Source organism: Heteronotia binoei, chromosome 2, assembly GCF_032191835.1.
Source record: "Heteronotia binoei isolate CCM8104 ecotype False Entrance Well chromosome 2, APGP_CSIRO_Hbin_v1, whole genome shotgun sequence".
NCBI classification, from domain to species: domain Eukaryota; kingdom Metazoa; phylum Chordata; class Lepidosauria; order Squamata; family Gekkonidae; genus Heteronotia; species Heteronotia binoei.
This window is the reverse complement of record NC_083224.1, coordinates 199,928,907-199,942,998: the sequence shown is the minus strand read 5'-3', so window position 1 is coordinate 199,942,998 and position 14,092 is coordinate 199,928,907. Positions and strand designations below refer to the sequence as shown.

At 49.0% G+C, this 14,092-nt stretch overlaps 1 protein-coding gene across 1 annotated transcript in view; it reads left to right on the top strand.

Annotated features, from left to right (window-relative positions):
- LOC132567469 (phospholipid-transporting ATPase ABCA1-like) overlaps window positions 1-11,454 on the top strand; it is a 202,319-nt gene extending 190,865 nt beyond the window's left edge. The window contains exons 51-52 of the mRNA XM_060233145.1: window positions 7,608-7,851; window positions 11,347-11,454. Of these exons, the coding sequence (XP_060089128.1) occupies window positions 7,608-7,851; window positions 11,347-11,454 (352 nt within the window). The remainder of the gene's footprint in view (window positions 1-7,607; window positions 7,852-11,346) is intronic.
- Window positions 11,455-14,092: the final 2,638 nt, after the last annotated feature.

Sequence of the window (14,092 nt, the reverse complement as noted above, 5' to 3'; positions counted from 1 at the left end):
AGAACCATCCTCACTGTTCCAAACCACATCCTCCCCTCACTCGAATGGTGGACAGTACGAGCTCACCTGCTTGCAGGAATGCCATTTTTAAGGCCAAGCCCATCAGCAGTAGTTACAACAGATGCCTCGAGGTGGGGCTGGGGAGCCCATCTCGACATACTCACTGTCCAGGGGCAATGGACACCGTACGAACAGTCGCTCCACATCAATTGTTTAGAGCTTCTAGCTGTTCACAGAGCTTTAAAATCGTTTCTCCCATCTCTTCAAGGCCGGCATGTACAAATTGCCTCAGACAATGTGGCGACAGTTTTTTATATAAACAGGCAAGGAGGGACTGCTTCCACCCGTCTTTGCAAAAGAGCAATGCACCTTTGGCACTGGAGTATTGCTCACCAGATCCATCTCACTGCGGTACATCTTCCTGGCGTCCAGAATGCTCAAGCGGACAGGCTGAGCAGATATCTCATCAACGACCACGAGTGGTCCCTCCACAGGTCATATCTTCTGCCAGTATTCCGGAAATTCGGAACCCCCTCAATAGATGCGTTTGCTGCACCAGACAATGCACAGTGTGCTATCTTTTTTATGAGAGGTCCGCCCTCACAACAGTCTGCAGGGGATGCCTTCATACAGACATGGACCGGTCCACTACACTTCCTCTTCCCACCCTTCCCACTGATAACACGATGCATACAGAAAATTCAACTAGACAACACAGATTGCATTTTAGTGACGCCATGGTGGCCACGCCAACCATGGTTCACAACCCTCCTCTTTCTGTCGAAAAATACTTACCATCACTTTCCTCCAGCACAGAACCTCCTGTCTCAGCAGAACGGCAGGGTTCTCCATCACGACCCGAACAGGCTTCGCTTAACGGCTTGGAGGATATGTTCTCAGACTTTCCTGAAGGAGTAAGACATGTTCTCTTAAATGCGAGGAAACCATCAACGAGAAAGTCATACTCCATGAAATGGAAAAGATTTTCCATCTATGCTACCAAGCATAACTTCAGACCTTTATCGGCTTCCATACCTCAAATCTTAGCATATACACTGCATTTGTCAGAAAAGGGCCTTACGTACTCATCTTTAAAGGTGCACCTTGCGGCAATCTCAGCTTTCCACCCGCATGTACAGGGTCGGACTGTCTTTTCACACCCTGCTGCGAAATCCTTCTTAAAAGGAATCTTACATTTGCACCCACCATTGCGGCAAATGTATCCTAGCTGGAGTTTATCGCTAGTGCTAAGCCAACTAGTAAAACCGCCTTTCGAACCTATGGCTACGATACCGCTTCACCTTCTCTCATGGAAAACGGCACTATTAGTCGCACTCACCTCTGCTAAGAGAGCAAGTGATATTTGTGCGTTCAGAGCAGACTCACCTTACACCATTTTTCACCACGATAGGGTGGTGTTGCGGCCAGACCCTGCCTTCTTACCCAAGGTAGTTTCCGCATTTCATTTACACAGAATCACAACCTTACCTGCCTTTTTCCAACGTCCTACGGACAAGGGGCAAGAAGCTCTACACTGTCTAGATGTTAGAAGAGCACTCGCTTACTATATAGATAGAACAGCATCGTTCCGTACGGACTCCAGACTTTTTGTGGCCTACGGCCGCCTTAATAAGGGCAAAAAGATATCTACACAGAGACTGTCAAAATGGTTGGTTGCTGCTATAGAGCTGTGCTACAAACTCGCAAAGCAACCAGTCCCATCTGCCATACGAGCTCATTCCACAAGAGCTTTGTCAACGTCATCTGCCCTTGCCAGGGGTGTATCCATGGAGGACATTTGCGCCGCTGCCGCCTGGTCTTCCCCTTCGACCTTCGCCACGCACTACGCTTTGGACGTTCGTGCTAGGCGAGATGCATCCTTCGGACAGGCAGTGCTCCGCTCCATCTTTGACTAAGGAGGCGGTCTCGGCTTGGTGAGTAATTGCTTGCCTTGTAGCCTGTTATGTGCTGACTGTGTTGCACTAACCTTTGTGTTATTCTTTTCTCCAACTCTAGTGCCAGCACCCACCACCTTGCAGGTCAGCTTATCAGTCACCCATGTGTGGGACTGCACAGAGACCACGAAGAAGATAAACAGGTTACTCACCTGTAATTGATGATCTTCGAGTGGTCATCTGTGCAGTCACACACGCCCGCCCAGCCGTCCCCGCTGCTGGCTACTGGTCCTATACTACCGCTCATCTACTATGTCAGCGGCGGGGAAAGAAACTGAGTGGGTGGGGCGCCTCCCTCTCGCTCCAGGCATGCGCAGTGGATGCCTGCTCCCCAGAGCGAAAGGGAGTGCGCGCCAAAAATAACGCCTAGGCTAGCTTTTAAAATCTCCGAGGTAGGGTTCGTCCTGACGGGAAAACCCATGTGTGTGACTGCACAGATGACCACTCGAAGATCATCAATTACAGGTGAGTAACCTGTTTTTGCACATGGTTTTATTGTATACTGTATTTACATGTTGTGAGCCGCCCTGAGCCTGCTTGCGGGGAGGGCGGGATACAAATAAAAAGTTATTATTATTATTATTACAGATGGTTAACCTCCAGCTTACACCTTTTTCGTCTTCGCTCAGGAAAAATGGCCCCAGAGCACAATAATTTATGCAGTAGCTCACAACTTTAATGCCAGTAGCTCACAAAGTTGAATTTTTGCTCACATGACTCCACAGCTTAGGGGGAACATTGGAAGCGTCATGTCCCTGCCACAAGGAGGCTACAGTCTCATACTCAAGGGGTGAGATGCAGAGTTGGGGGCAGGAGAAGTTGTGGGCTTTGGCAAAGGCATCATGGGAAAGAAAGCGGGCTTTGAAGAGAGAGGGTTTTGCATCTGTGCTTGGGAAAACACAGAGAGAAAGAGGAGCGTTAGTGGAGGGCGTGAAAGGCTAGCAGCTGGCTGCGGTTGGAGGTCACCACTGTGTGTGTTGGGATACAGTAGTAGTAAGGGGGGACAGCCACAGAAGACTTGGAGGCATGGGATTTCTGCTTCACCCAGGAGCAAACAGAAAACCAGTAAAATGATTTGAGGAGGAAGTGGTCCCTGGTCAGACAGAGGAGGCAGGTAAAGGATTTTGATGGCAGCGGACTAGGGTGTCATGCACGAGTAGTTCATAGAATCCTAGAGTTGGAAGGGACCTCCAGGGTCATCCAGTCCAACCCCCTGCGCAATGCAGGAAACTCACAAACACCTCCCCCTAAATTCACAGGATCCTCATTGCTGCCAGATGGCCATCTAGCCTCTGTTTAAAAACCTCCAAGGAAGGAGAGCCCACCACCTCCCGAGAAAGCCTGTTCCACTGAGGAATAGTTCAATAATAGAATCCTTTGTTTTGAATCAAAGTGAGCTTCTTTATTTAACTCCAGGTTGCATACAGGACATTGTCTTTGAGAAGACTGAATTATCAAGGGTTACAGGATACTATAGAGGGTATCATAAAGTTACAAACACACACCAGTGGAATCTAGGGTTCAAAGGGCAAAGCAGTAATTTCCCTCTACCTAGCAATAGCCTTCTAACACCAACCTGTGACCGAGACAAGGTTTGGAAAGGGCCTGAGATGAAACGAGGGCGTGTGGGCACTGAGACATAGCAAGCCATTTCCGCTAGATAAACATCCTTTGCCAGATGGCTTCAGGGACATGAGAAATGAGCTGTAGGCAATGGAGAATAACCAGGCCTTGACAATGCTTCAGCCATTTTAGTGGACAAATAACCATGCTTGACATAGGGTTGCCAAGTTCGACTCACAAAATATCTGGGGACTTTGGGGGTGGAGCCAGGAGACTTTGGGGATGGAGCCAGGAGCAAGGGTGTGGCAAGCAGAACTGAATTCCAAAGGGAGTTCTGGCCATCACATTGAAAGGGACCACACTCTTTTTTTAATGCCTAGCCTCCATTTGGAATAATGAAGGATAGGGGCACCTTAGTTGGGGGCTCATAGAATTGGACACACCCCCATCTAATCTTTTTGAAACTTGGGGACTATTTTGAGGAGAGTCACCAGATGCTATGCTGAAAATGTGGTGCCTCTACCTCAAAAAAACAACTCCCTTAGAGCCCCAGATACCCATGGATCAGTTCTCCATTATACCCTATGGGAATCGGCCAACAAATAGGGCACGAAGGCCTTTCCCTGATCTTGCCTCCTGGCATTCAGATGCCGACCGCTTCTGAACATCACTGTGGCTAGTAACCTCTAGTGCAGGGGTGTCAAACTCATCTGTTATGATGGCCAGATATGACGTATATGAGACCTTGTCAGGCCGGGACATGTGTATAACTATTTAAGATTAAGTAGCAGAGCTCCGTGGCACAGAGTGGTAAAGCTGCAGTACTGCAGTCGGAGCCCTCTGCTCACGACCTGAGTTCAATCCCAGCGGAAGCTGGTTCAGGTAGCCGGCTTGAGGTTGACTCAGCCTTCCATCCTTCCGAGGTCGGTCAAAGGAGTCCCCAGCTTGCTGGGCGGGGGGGGGGGGGGTAAGTGTAGATGACTGGGGAAGGCAATGGCAAACCACCCTGTAAACAGTCTGCCGTGAAAACGTTGTGAAAGCAACGTCATCCCAGAGTCAAAAACGACTGGTGCATGCACAGGGGACTACCTTTACCTTTTACCAGAGATATAAACTTTATAAAGGACACAGACAAACACCATTCAAGGGTTTTTTTTAAAAAAAGTAAAACATGCTTGAAACAGTAGCACTCATTGGTCTTAAAGGTGCTTTCTTTGTATCTCTCCCGTGCGATCCAGGGAACTGGACAAAGAAAGCTCTGGCTCTTCCTTCCCTCATCAGGGAACTAGGAGGGGGAGGAGCTTCAGCCAATAGAAGGAAGAGAGGCTTGGCTCCGTTGCTCTGTTGTGCAACTGAGAGAACCTGGCAAAGCAAGCTCTCCCTCCCCCCCCTTCCTCCCCAAGGGAGGAGCCTCAACCAATGGAAAAAAACAGAGGCTTTGCTCTGTAGCTCCTGTGTGATTGAGCAAGCCTGGCAAAGCAAGCTGTGATGCAGAAGGAAGCAAGAGAGAGACAGAAGGAAGAAGAGGACAGCCAGTTGCTCGGGGGCCTGATAGGAGCCCTCTAGGGCCCTGATTCGGCCTCCGTGCCATATGTTTGGCACCCCTGCTCTAATGGACTTCTCTATAAATTCCCTTTAAAGGCCACCCACATTCATGGCCTAATCACTACATACACTGGAAATGAATTCCACATTCCATTTCCTAGCTGAGTAAAGAATTACTTCCTTTTGTCCATCCTGAATCTATCACCCAACCTTTATATTGGGTGCCCCCCAAAGCTCTAGTATTATGGGCGAAGGAGAAACAGTTCTCTCCTTCCACTTTCTCTGCTTGGAGCGTAATTTTACAAAGAAGAGAGAAGGAAGAAGTTGCTATGGCTACGGCAAAAGGGTACCACCGTTTTCACTGAGGAGTCAGGGAGACAGTTGTAAACAGAGAAGAAACACGCTCGGTGACAGAAATGAACATGGGGAGTGAAGCAGAACAACCAAGCCAAAACTTCACGCTTCTTCCAGGAACGCTCTCCATGAAGCTAGTGCATGTACAAGAGGAGGACGCTGTCAAGTCGGCTGATTCAATAACGAGTCTTCGTTGAAACAAAGTAGCTAGTTTATTGATATCATAGTTCTCGACTACAGTAAGATTGAAAGACTAAAGATCATACAGTAGAATGCAATCATATAAGGTACACTTCAAAGGGATTCTTGAGGGAGGGGTACTATGCAGGGCACATTCACGCATTGATGTTACAATTTCTTTCTCAGGCCGGGTATGGCCTTGAGCGTCTCTTGGCTCCAACCTCCCCTGATGCCCAGCCTGAGAAGGCCCGATAAACTGCTTCACATATTCCCATTTCAAAGCGGTGCTACATAACAAAGGAAAGGAGGGGAGTGAGGATAGTTCAAGCTAGCAGCAATGGAATACAGCATGGCTTTACCCAGGGTGCTTTTCCCCTGAACCAAAGTTTAGGCATAGACTTGACCAGAGTTTTAAGCAGACTTGACATACGCTTGGAGCAGAGAGGAGGAGATCAGTTCTGGAAGACTTTGGTCTGCTCAGAAATGTCTTTTAGAAGGTCCCTCCTTTATTCAGGTGTCTTGCCGAACTTCTACAGCAGTAGTTGTAGATTTCCCAGGCTGTATGGCTGTGGTGAGACCTGATGTTTCACCAGCAAGTGTGACTGGCATCCTCAGAGGTATAACCCAGAAAACTGGAGTTCTCTCTGGGTCAAAGTGAGAAGAAGATGGTAGGCAGGTAATTTATATCTACTCAGGAAAGTGGGGTAGGGCTGAGTCATTATCTTGTAGGAGCTTTCCAGGCTTTTCAACCCTGGCCCCGACCTGGTGGAACTCTCTGCCTGGTGACATCCACGCTCTGAGGGACCTTATGCAGTTCCACGAACTCCAAGGCAGAGATGTTCCTCCGGGGCTTTGGTGGAGGATAGCAATGGGGTACCACCTGTATTGGAAACATGCGGAAGAGAATTGTGATCACGAGGAGTAAGTTGATGTGTCTCATTTCTTCCAAATGCTTTCTGGAAAGTATGCTGATTTATGGTGGCATTTTGCTTATGCAACTGAAATGTGTTATCTGTAAAACATAACTTGTTTTTCTGTTCTCCTTGTAACTGCTGAAGTACCAAGTGCAGGCATTCGGGAGATTGATCCCAGATTGATCAGGTTGTTTACTGTGGGCGTTGGCTCAGGGGCCAGGTGATGGGAATGACAGTGGGTGTTTTCGCACGGACCTTAATCGGCAGCGACGTCCCTCTTCACCGCGCAGGATCTGTGCGGATTTCGCACCAATTGCTGCGGAGCACCCGGAAGAGCCGCAAAGTCCCTCGGCCTTTGCGGCGCAAACGGAAACCGCCAAAAACCAGTTTCCATTTGCGCCGCAAAAACCGTGGGACTTTGCGGCTCTTCCGGGTGCTCCGCAGCAATTGGTGCGAAATCCGCGCAGATCCTGCGCGGTGAAGAGGGACGTCGCTGCCGCTTAAGGTCAGTGCGAAAACGCCCAGTGTTGATAAAAGCCAGAGGTTGAAGCCCAGAATTTGGAGCTTCAACACAGATCAGGTAGCCGGATGCTGTGTGACTGAGTTGGCCAAGAGGGGTCTCTCTCGCTGCTATCAGGGCTCGCAACAGCTGAAGGGGAGATATATACTTGCGAGGTATATGTTATTCTGTTTGCCTGTTGACTTCACCATAGCTGGATAAAGTATAACTTTTCCTTTATCTGTCGGTGTGCTCATTGCCTCCGAATCCAAAAAGAACCCCTGCCTTTGGCAGAACACCACCTTACCTGGCACTCCCTTCCCTCCCCCCACTCTGCTTTTCCTGACTGCGAGACCGTAATGCATATTGTACGATTGCTTTAGCACCATCTGATGTTATGTCTAGCTATTTTAATTGGATTTTCAATTGTACATCTGATGTTGTTAACTGCCCTGAGCTCTGAGCTAAATTATAAATCAATTTGCATCGGCAGAAGGCTCCGCCCTTCTATGTGTAGAGGAGCAGGACATGATCCTACACCCAAAAGCAGGGCTTTGTAAAGGCCCTGCTCAAGCCACCTGTGTCCTTCTGCCTTAGGTTCGGAGAGGGATACACGATCATGCTCCGGGTCTCTGGGACCAAACCGGACTTTCGTCCCCTGGAGAAGTTCATGAAGGATTCCTTCCCCAGCATAGTTCTCAAGGAGAAGCACTACTCCACCCTCCAGTACCAGCTGCCGTTCCACGACTGTTCCCTGGCCAAGATCTTTGACATCCTCTCGGCTCACCAGGGCACCTACCACATTGAAGAATACTCCATCTCCCAAACCACCCTGGATCAGGTGAGGACCGGAATCCGCCGCTGGGGCCAGGGCTGGATTAACAATTAGGCCAGGTAGGCACTGGCCTATGGGCTCCCATGCCTTTAGGGGCCCCAGGCCAGCTTCCCCCCCCCCCCCCCCCAGTTTTCCCTCTGCTTGCAGCCCTTCCAGCCTGCACACGTAGCCTGCAACTGAGCTGCTCTTTGCCCGAGCAAAGAACTGAGCTTGCTCTTGCCTGGTACAGCTGCTGCTAGCGTTGTCACCAAATTTACCTCTCTTTACCTCTCCCCTGCAGCTTTGTCAAAGGGGCTTTGGAGAAGGGGCCTGCAGGCTGCAGCGGGGGCCATGGGTGGCAAGGCGGGCCCTCCGACGGAGATAATTTGCGAGGGAGCTCCCGGGATTTTGACTGCCTAGGGGCCTCCACAGGGTTTAATCCGGCACTGGCTGGGGCAGGAGGCCTTACTTCAAGGGTGCAGGGCCTTGGATCCTCTCTCAGTTCCCAGCTTCCTTGGAGAACCACATTTGCAAGCTTAATTTCTGGAACCACAAGTACCTTTGGGGGAATAAAAATTTTATCCCCTTCACCAGGTTCCCTGCTTACATACGGACCTGGACAGAGTTCACTTGTTAGATCTAAAACGCCGCTTCCACCTTTATGCTAGCAAAATTAACATAGGGCTGTTTTGCACATTACCGAACCTGAACCCTGGGATGGCTGCTGAAGGTCGGTTGAGTCAAGATCCAGAGATCTGCAGCCAGTTCCAGCTCTCGAGACAAGCATGCCTGCCTAGGCACTCTGACCGATTCCCCACTAGCCTTATCTCGCTCACACTCTCCTCTTCGCAGGGCTTCTGTCGGATTTCGCACAAGCTACCCCGAGGCTGCGACTCGCTCTGCCTCTTTCACGCAGCAAACAAGATCCTCTAAAAACCAGTTTCTGTTCGCCGTGCGAAAAAGGCGAAGCGAGTTGCAGCCCCGGGGCAGATAGTGTGAAATCCGGTGGAAGCCCTGCGGAGAAGAGGAGTGTGAGAGCGGGATAAGGCTAGTGGGGAATTGGTCTCTCTTGCTCCAGAGACCACCAGAGAAGTCCAGGGTTGTGACGCAGAGGCAGGCAGTGGCCGACCGCCTCTGAATGTCTCTTGCAGTCAGGCCTTGAATTCAGCAGGAGCTCACAGGAGCACAGCTCCTGAACGTTTCTGACACACCCCTCCTCCTCCCCACCTACCTACCTTGTCCATTGAATAGGAGTTGCAGCTGCATAACAATCCCTGGATTAGGAGAGCGGGCAGCCAGCCAACCACCAGGGGCTTTGCCACGTCCCCAGCAGCCTTTATTAACCCCTGGAGAAGCCCACACCATCCTTTCTCCACTTCTTATGTGATTTTGGGCAATGGGTGGCTTGCTGGCCTTTTGACTATGGGGGGGGGGCAAGGAGAGCCCCAGGAGAGCAAGGCCTGCTTTGGGTTGGCTGGATCTCTAGCCAACCCAAGCTGGCCTCGCTCACCCGGGGCTCTCCTTTCTTGCATCAGGTTGCTTTTGGATGGTGGTGGTATATGCTAATGAGTTATACTAATGAGCTCCACCAGCTATTTTTCTACAAAAGAACTCCTGCTTCCAGTGCTTTGAAAACCCCACTGGGGGTTGCCATAAGTCAGCAAGGTTGTGGGGGGGACAAGACATATGGGTTTTTAATGTTGGGTCCAGGTTCCCTGTAGTTGCTGTGAGAAAAAGCTGTGAAAAAATAAAGGAGAACCTGTTTGGGATTGGAATGCCCCTGTTGGGGAAGCTTTCGCACACACACCCCAAGCCATTTCCCCATGCTGAAACAGTGCTGAGAGGGAGGAATTAATTCCTATTTTTGCTGTTCCATGCAGAGTATTCTGTGCACGTAGAACTGCAAAAACAGCACTGTTTCCATGCAGAAAAATGCCTAGAAGGAAGAGTGACATAGATAATCAGGGGCCTGGAGACCAAGCCTAGGGCTGCTAAACTCCCGATCCAGGCGGGGATTCCCCTGCCTTTGAGGTTCCCAACCAGTGGGAGGAACCTCCCCCTGCATCGCTGGTGTGATGACGTCACCTGGAAGTGACGTCATCAAAATGGCGCACACTCAGGGCCACGCTAGGCGTTTCCGGGAAAACTCACAGACGCTCTAACCATTTGGGAGGTAAAACTCTATGGTACAATAGGTACCATAAAGTTTTAACCTCCCAAATGGCTACAGCATCCAGGAAAACCATAGTTTTCCCAGAAACGCCTAGAGCACCCCCCGCGTGCGTGCCACCATTTTGATGACATCACTTCCAGGTGGAAGTCCCACTGGGACTTGAAGAGGACTTGGCAACCCTAACCAAGCCCTATGAGGAAAGACTGTGGGACTTGGGAGGTTGAGGGGTGACATGAAGAAGAGAAGGTTGAGGAAGGGCATGGCTGCTCTCTTGAACTATTTGAAAGGCTGTCACTTAGAGGAGGGCAGGGAGCTCTTTCTGTTGGCTGCAGACAGGGCTTTTTTTGTAGCAGGAATTCCTTTGCATATTAGGCCACACACTCCTGATGCAGCCAATCCTCCTGGAGCTTACAGAAGGCTCAGTACTTACAGCCCTGTAAGCTCTTGGAGGACTGGCTGCATCAGGGGTGCGTGGCCTAATATGCAAAGGAGCTCCTGCTACAAAAAACGCCCTACATGGGTTTAAATTATGAGAAAAAAGACAAACTCTCTCTGTGTACGAAACAGTTTCTCCGTGTAATGCAAATAATCCTCAACAATTCATGATAAATGACAATACAATACAATCATGCAGTTAGAAAACCATCCGGTGCACAGCATAGCTACTGTCCAAAAATCATAATGCTTCCTTAATAGACTCCGACGATAAAAGAACCGGTCCAATTTTGTTTAGAATATGACTTACCCTTCTTCTGGGAACCGTCTTTCATATTCATAGGTCCGGTAGACTTGGAGTGCCACAATTTTGCACACGGAGAGAGCTTGTCTTTTTTTCTCAGTCACCAAACCTCCATGGTTCTGCTATTTGCTGGGTTTAAATTACGGGTAGAAAAGTAACGTCTGAGTGTTAGGAGAGAATGTTTTGACAGTCAGAGTTGTTCAACAGTGGGATCAGCTACCGAGGGAGATGATGAGCTCCCCATCCCTGACAGTCTAAGCAGCAGCTGATCCTGACTTGTCAGGGTTACTTTAGGCTGATTCTGCACTGAGCAGGGGGTTGGACTAGATGGCCTCTGTGGTCCCTTCCAACTCTGATTTTGTGGCTGGAGCTCTTCTCCTGCCAAGCAACATTCAAAGCCTGTTCAAGCTCTCCTTTTTATTTTTTTAACAGACGTTCCCCACAGCTATTGCGTGTCTGTGGGAACCTGAGCTGGGTATGGTAAACTAAAACCCCGTTTTTTTAAGAAAAATTCCTGGTGTCTATTTGGCCCAAAGTTGAAGGGGTTTTTTTTAATATCTTGGGATAACAGAGCAATTCTCATCTCGCCACCCCTGCCTTTCCTTTCAAGGTGTTTGTACATTTTGCTAAGGATGAAAATGATGAAGAACATCTTTGGGGAACCCCCTCTTCAGTCTACCCAACAAACCCGAAGAATCATCGAAGAAACCCTTTCTGAGAAACTGGCACCTGCGGGGAGGGGGCAGACAACCTGCAACGTCATGCCAGAAATGCAGACTTGCAGCAACCTTTTTGAGCGTCTGTCTCTCTTTCCACGCGAGCTCCCTGAAGGGACGGGCGCAGAGAATGGACGAGGTTTGAAGCCTTGGAGGGCTCGGTTAATGGCTTGGAACAGCAGAGAGAGAGAGAGAGTTCGTATGTCAAGGCAGTTCTCCTGGTTTAGATTAAAAAATCTGCATAGTCCATTCTTTTTCATGCGGCAGTCTACTGGGAGGCCAACAGGCAGGGCAGGAAGGGCAAAGCAACCTCTCCTTGGTGCCCCACATCACTGGTGCAGAATTCCTGCCTTTGAACGTGGAGTCCCATTTAGCCCTCTTGGCTAGTTGCAGAGGGCGGCCATGTTTGTCTGCAATACAACAACTGGATCTGAGTCCAACAAGATTTGGGAGGGGGGGGGATATAAACTTTCAAGAGTCAAAGCTCCCTTCTTGAATCTGGGTTCAGAACTCTTTCCTCCACAAATGTCCTTCTTTTCATTTGTCCCCAGGGAGGGATTCTTGCCTGCTCATGTCTACACTACATTTAAACTGGTTTCAAGCTGTTTTAACTTATTGGGGGCGAGGCTGCTCGCAAGCAAGCAATGGTGGGAATTGTAGTTCCACAAAGGGCTATAGAAAAGCCCTGGCAAAAACTACATTTCCCATTGGCTCTTTGGGGGACAAAACAACCAATCCCGAAAGATTCTACAAACCCTACAAACCCTAACCAAGCCTTTCTTTGAAACTAACTCAGGTTTGTAGCACAGACAGGCCAAGGACATCCAGCAGGGGTGCCTCAGCAGGCTTTCTGTTTTGGCCTCTTGAGGATGGCTATTTCTGCACGGATGCGAGCAAATGGACAGGAGGTGCCGTTTGCACAATATCACATTGCAGTGGAGGAGGCTCCAGAGGATGAGATTATTCCACTCCCTACTGCACTGAGTGACTTATTAGATGGGGTTTTCAAATGGCACATGCTGGTGTGTGTCTGACTCTCTAGCGCTCCGTCTGCATTGGTGGCATGCCATATGCAGATCCTGCGCTCAGCCTTGCTGTCCTCCAATCGCTGTTGCCGAACAGACACTAGCAGTCTGCAAAGCAGGGGCTGTTCTGTTGGTTCACGAGGGAAGGCATTTGGTTTGTCCCTCGCTGCTCTGAGAATCTGGCTCATGTGTTGACCCTGGTTTGCACTTAACTGACTCGATGCACTTAACTAACAATGGCGGCCTCTACAGGCAGAATACAAACATTATGACACTGAGCAAAGGAAGGCGCAAGCGAGAAAGGGGTAAAAAATCCAATTCCAAATGAGAAGATGCAGGATTTATGGCATGCTTCATACTCTAGTAGAGCCCCATGGTGCAGTACTGCAGTGCAAGCTCTGCTCACGATCTGAGTTCGATCCCTGGTGGAGGCTGGGTTTTCAGGTAGCTGGCTCAAGGTTGACTCAGCCTTCCATCCTTCCGAGGTCGGTAAAAGGAGTCCCCAGCTTACTGGGGGGAAAGTGGAGATGACTGGGGAAGGCAATGGCAAACCACCCCGTAAAAAGTCTGCCGTGAAAACGTGAAAGCAGCGTCACCCCAGAGTCAGAAACGACGTGCTTGCACAGAGGACCTTTCCTTTCATACTCTATGCTCAACCAGTTACCACAAGCCAAACACATACTTTGATCCTCAGACATTAGTCATTGGCCTCAGTAGAAATTTCAGAAGGGAGAAATGTTACTTTGGTCTTCCTTTTCCTTTACCTCTAAAATATCCCTCATTATGATGCACTGATATTTTTGAGACAATCTCTCAAAATCTCTCTTGAACGTTCAGACTTCCGGGTTTTGGTCATGGAGGATTGAGCTGCTTCTCAGTCGAGGAGCAGACCAGAGCCTCTGTTCTGGGCAGAGAAGGTGATTGCAACACCTGCCGCCTACTTATTCCAGGCAGGGAGAAGGCCAAGATATGCATATTAAGTTCTGAAGGGATTTACTTTGGCTGACAAGGGACTCCAATGGGGTTCCTTTTTGGCTTTGAAGAGTCCCCGGGGAAGGACGGCATTCAATCATCTAAAGAGGATTTCTGAGGTCGTTAAGTTGACTTAAATTCGCCAAGATTCAAAGCTTCTTTGGGATTGATTAACATCTATCTTCGAAAAGAGCAGTGTGCAGAAGGATATTGGCATTGAAGGTAAAAGATCTATATCTATCACTCTGGGACTAATATAAGACTAATTAAAAATAAAAACTAAGGTCTGGATCCAAATATATCATCTTAAATTAAGGAAGATAAAGGAAGGGGTATTACTGGGACTGGAGAATTTGGAGGAATAAGATTAAAAGAGGAAAACCAAGTTTTGCTTTGAATACCTGTGGTCGAGAGCAGACAACCCCCTCCGAAGAGAACTGCTGACTTGGGGAAGACGACACAGAAAATGGCGTCACAGAAATAACATGAGACTTCTTAACCATTGAAAACGAGACTTCGCGGCAAGAAAGGAAGGAAGTAGCCATTAAGAGAAGGGAAAACAGTAAGCCTCCCAGACCTCTCTAGGACTTTAAATCATAGAGAAGTATTGGCGGCCATTAAAAGAAGGTCAAAATTTAAAAAA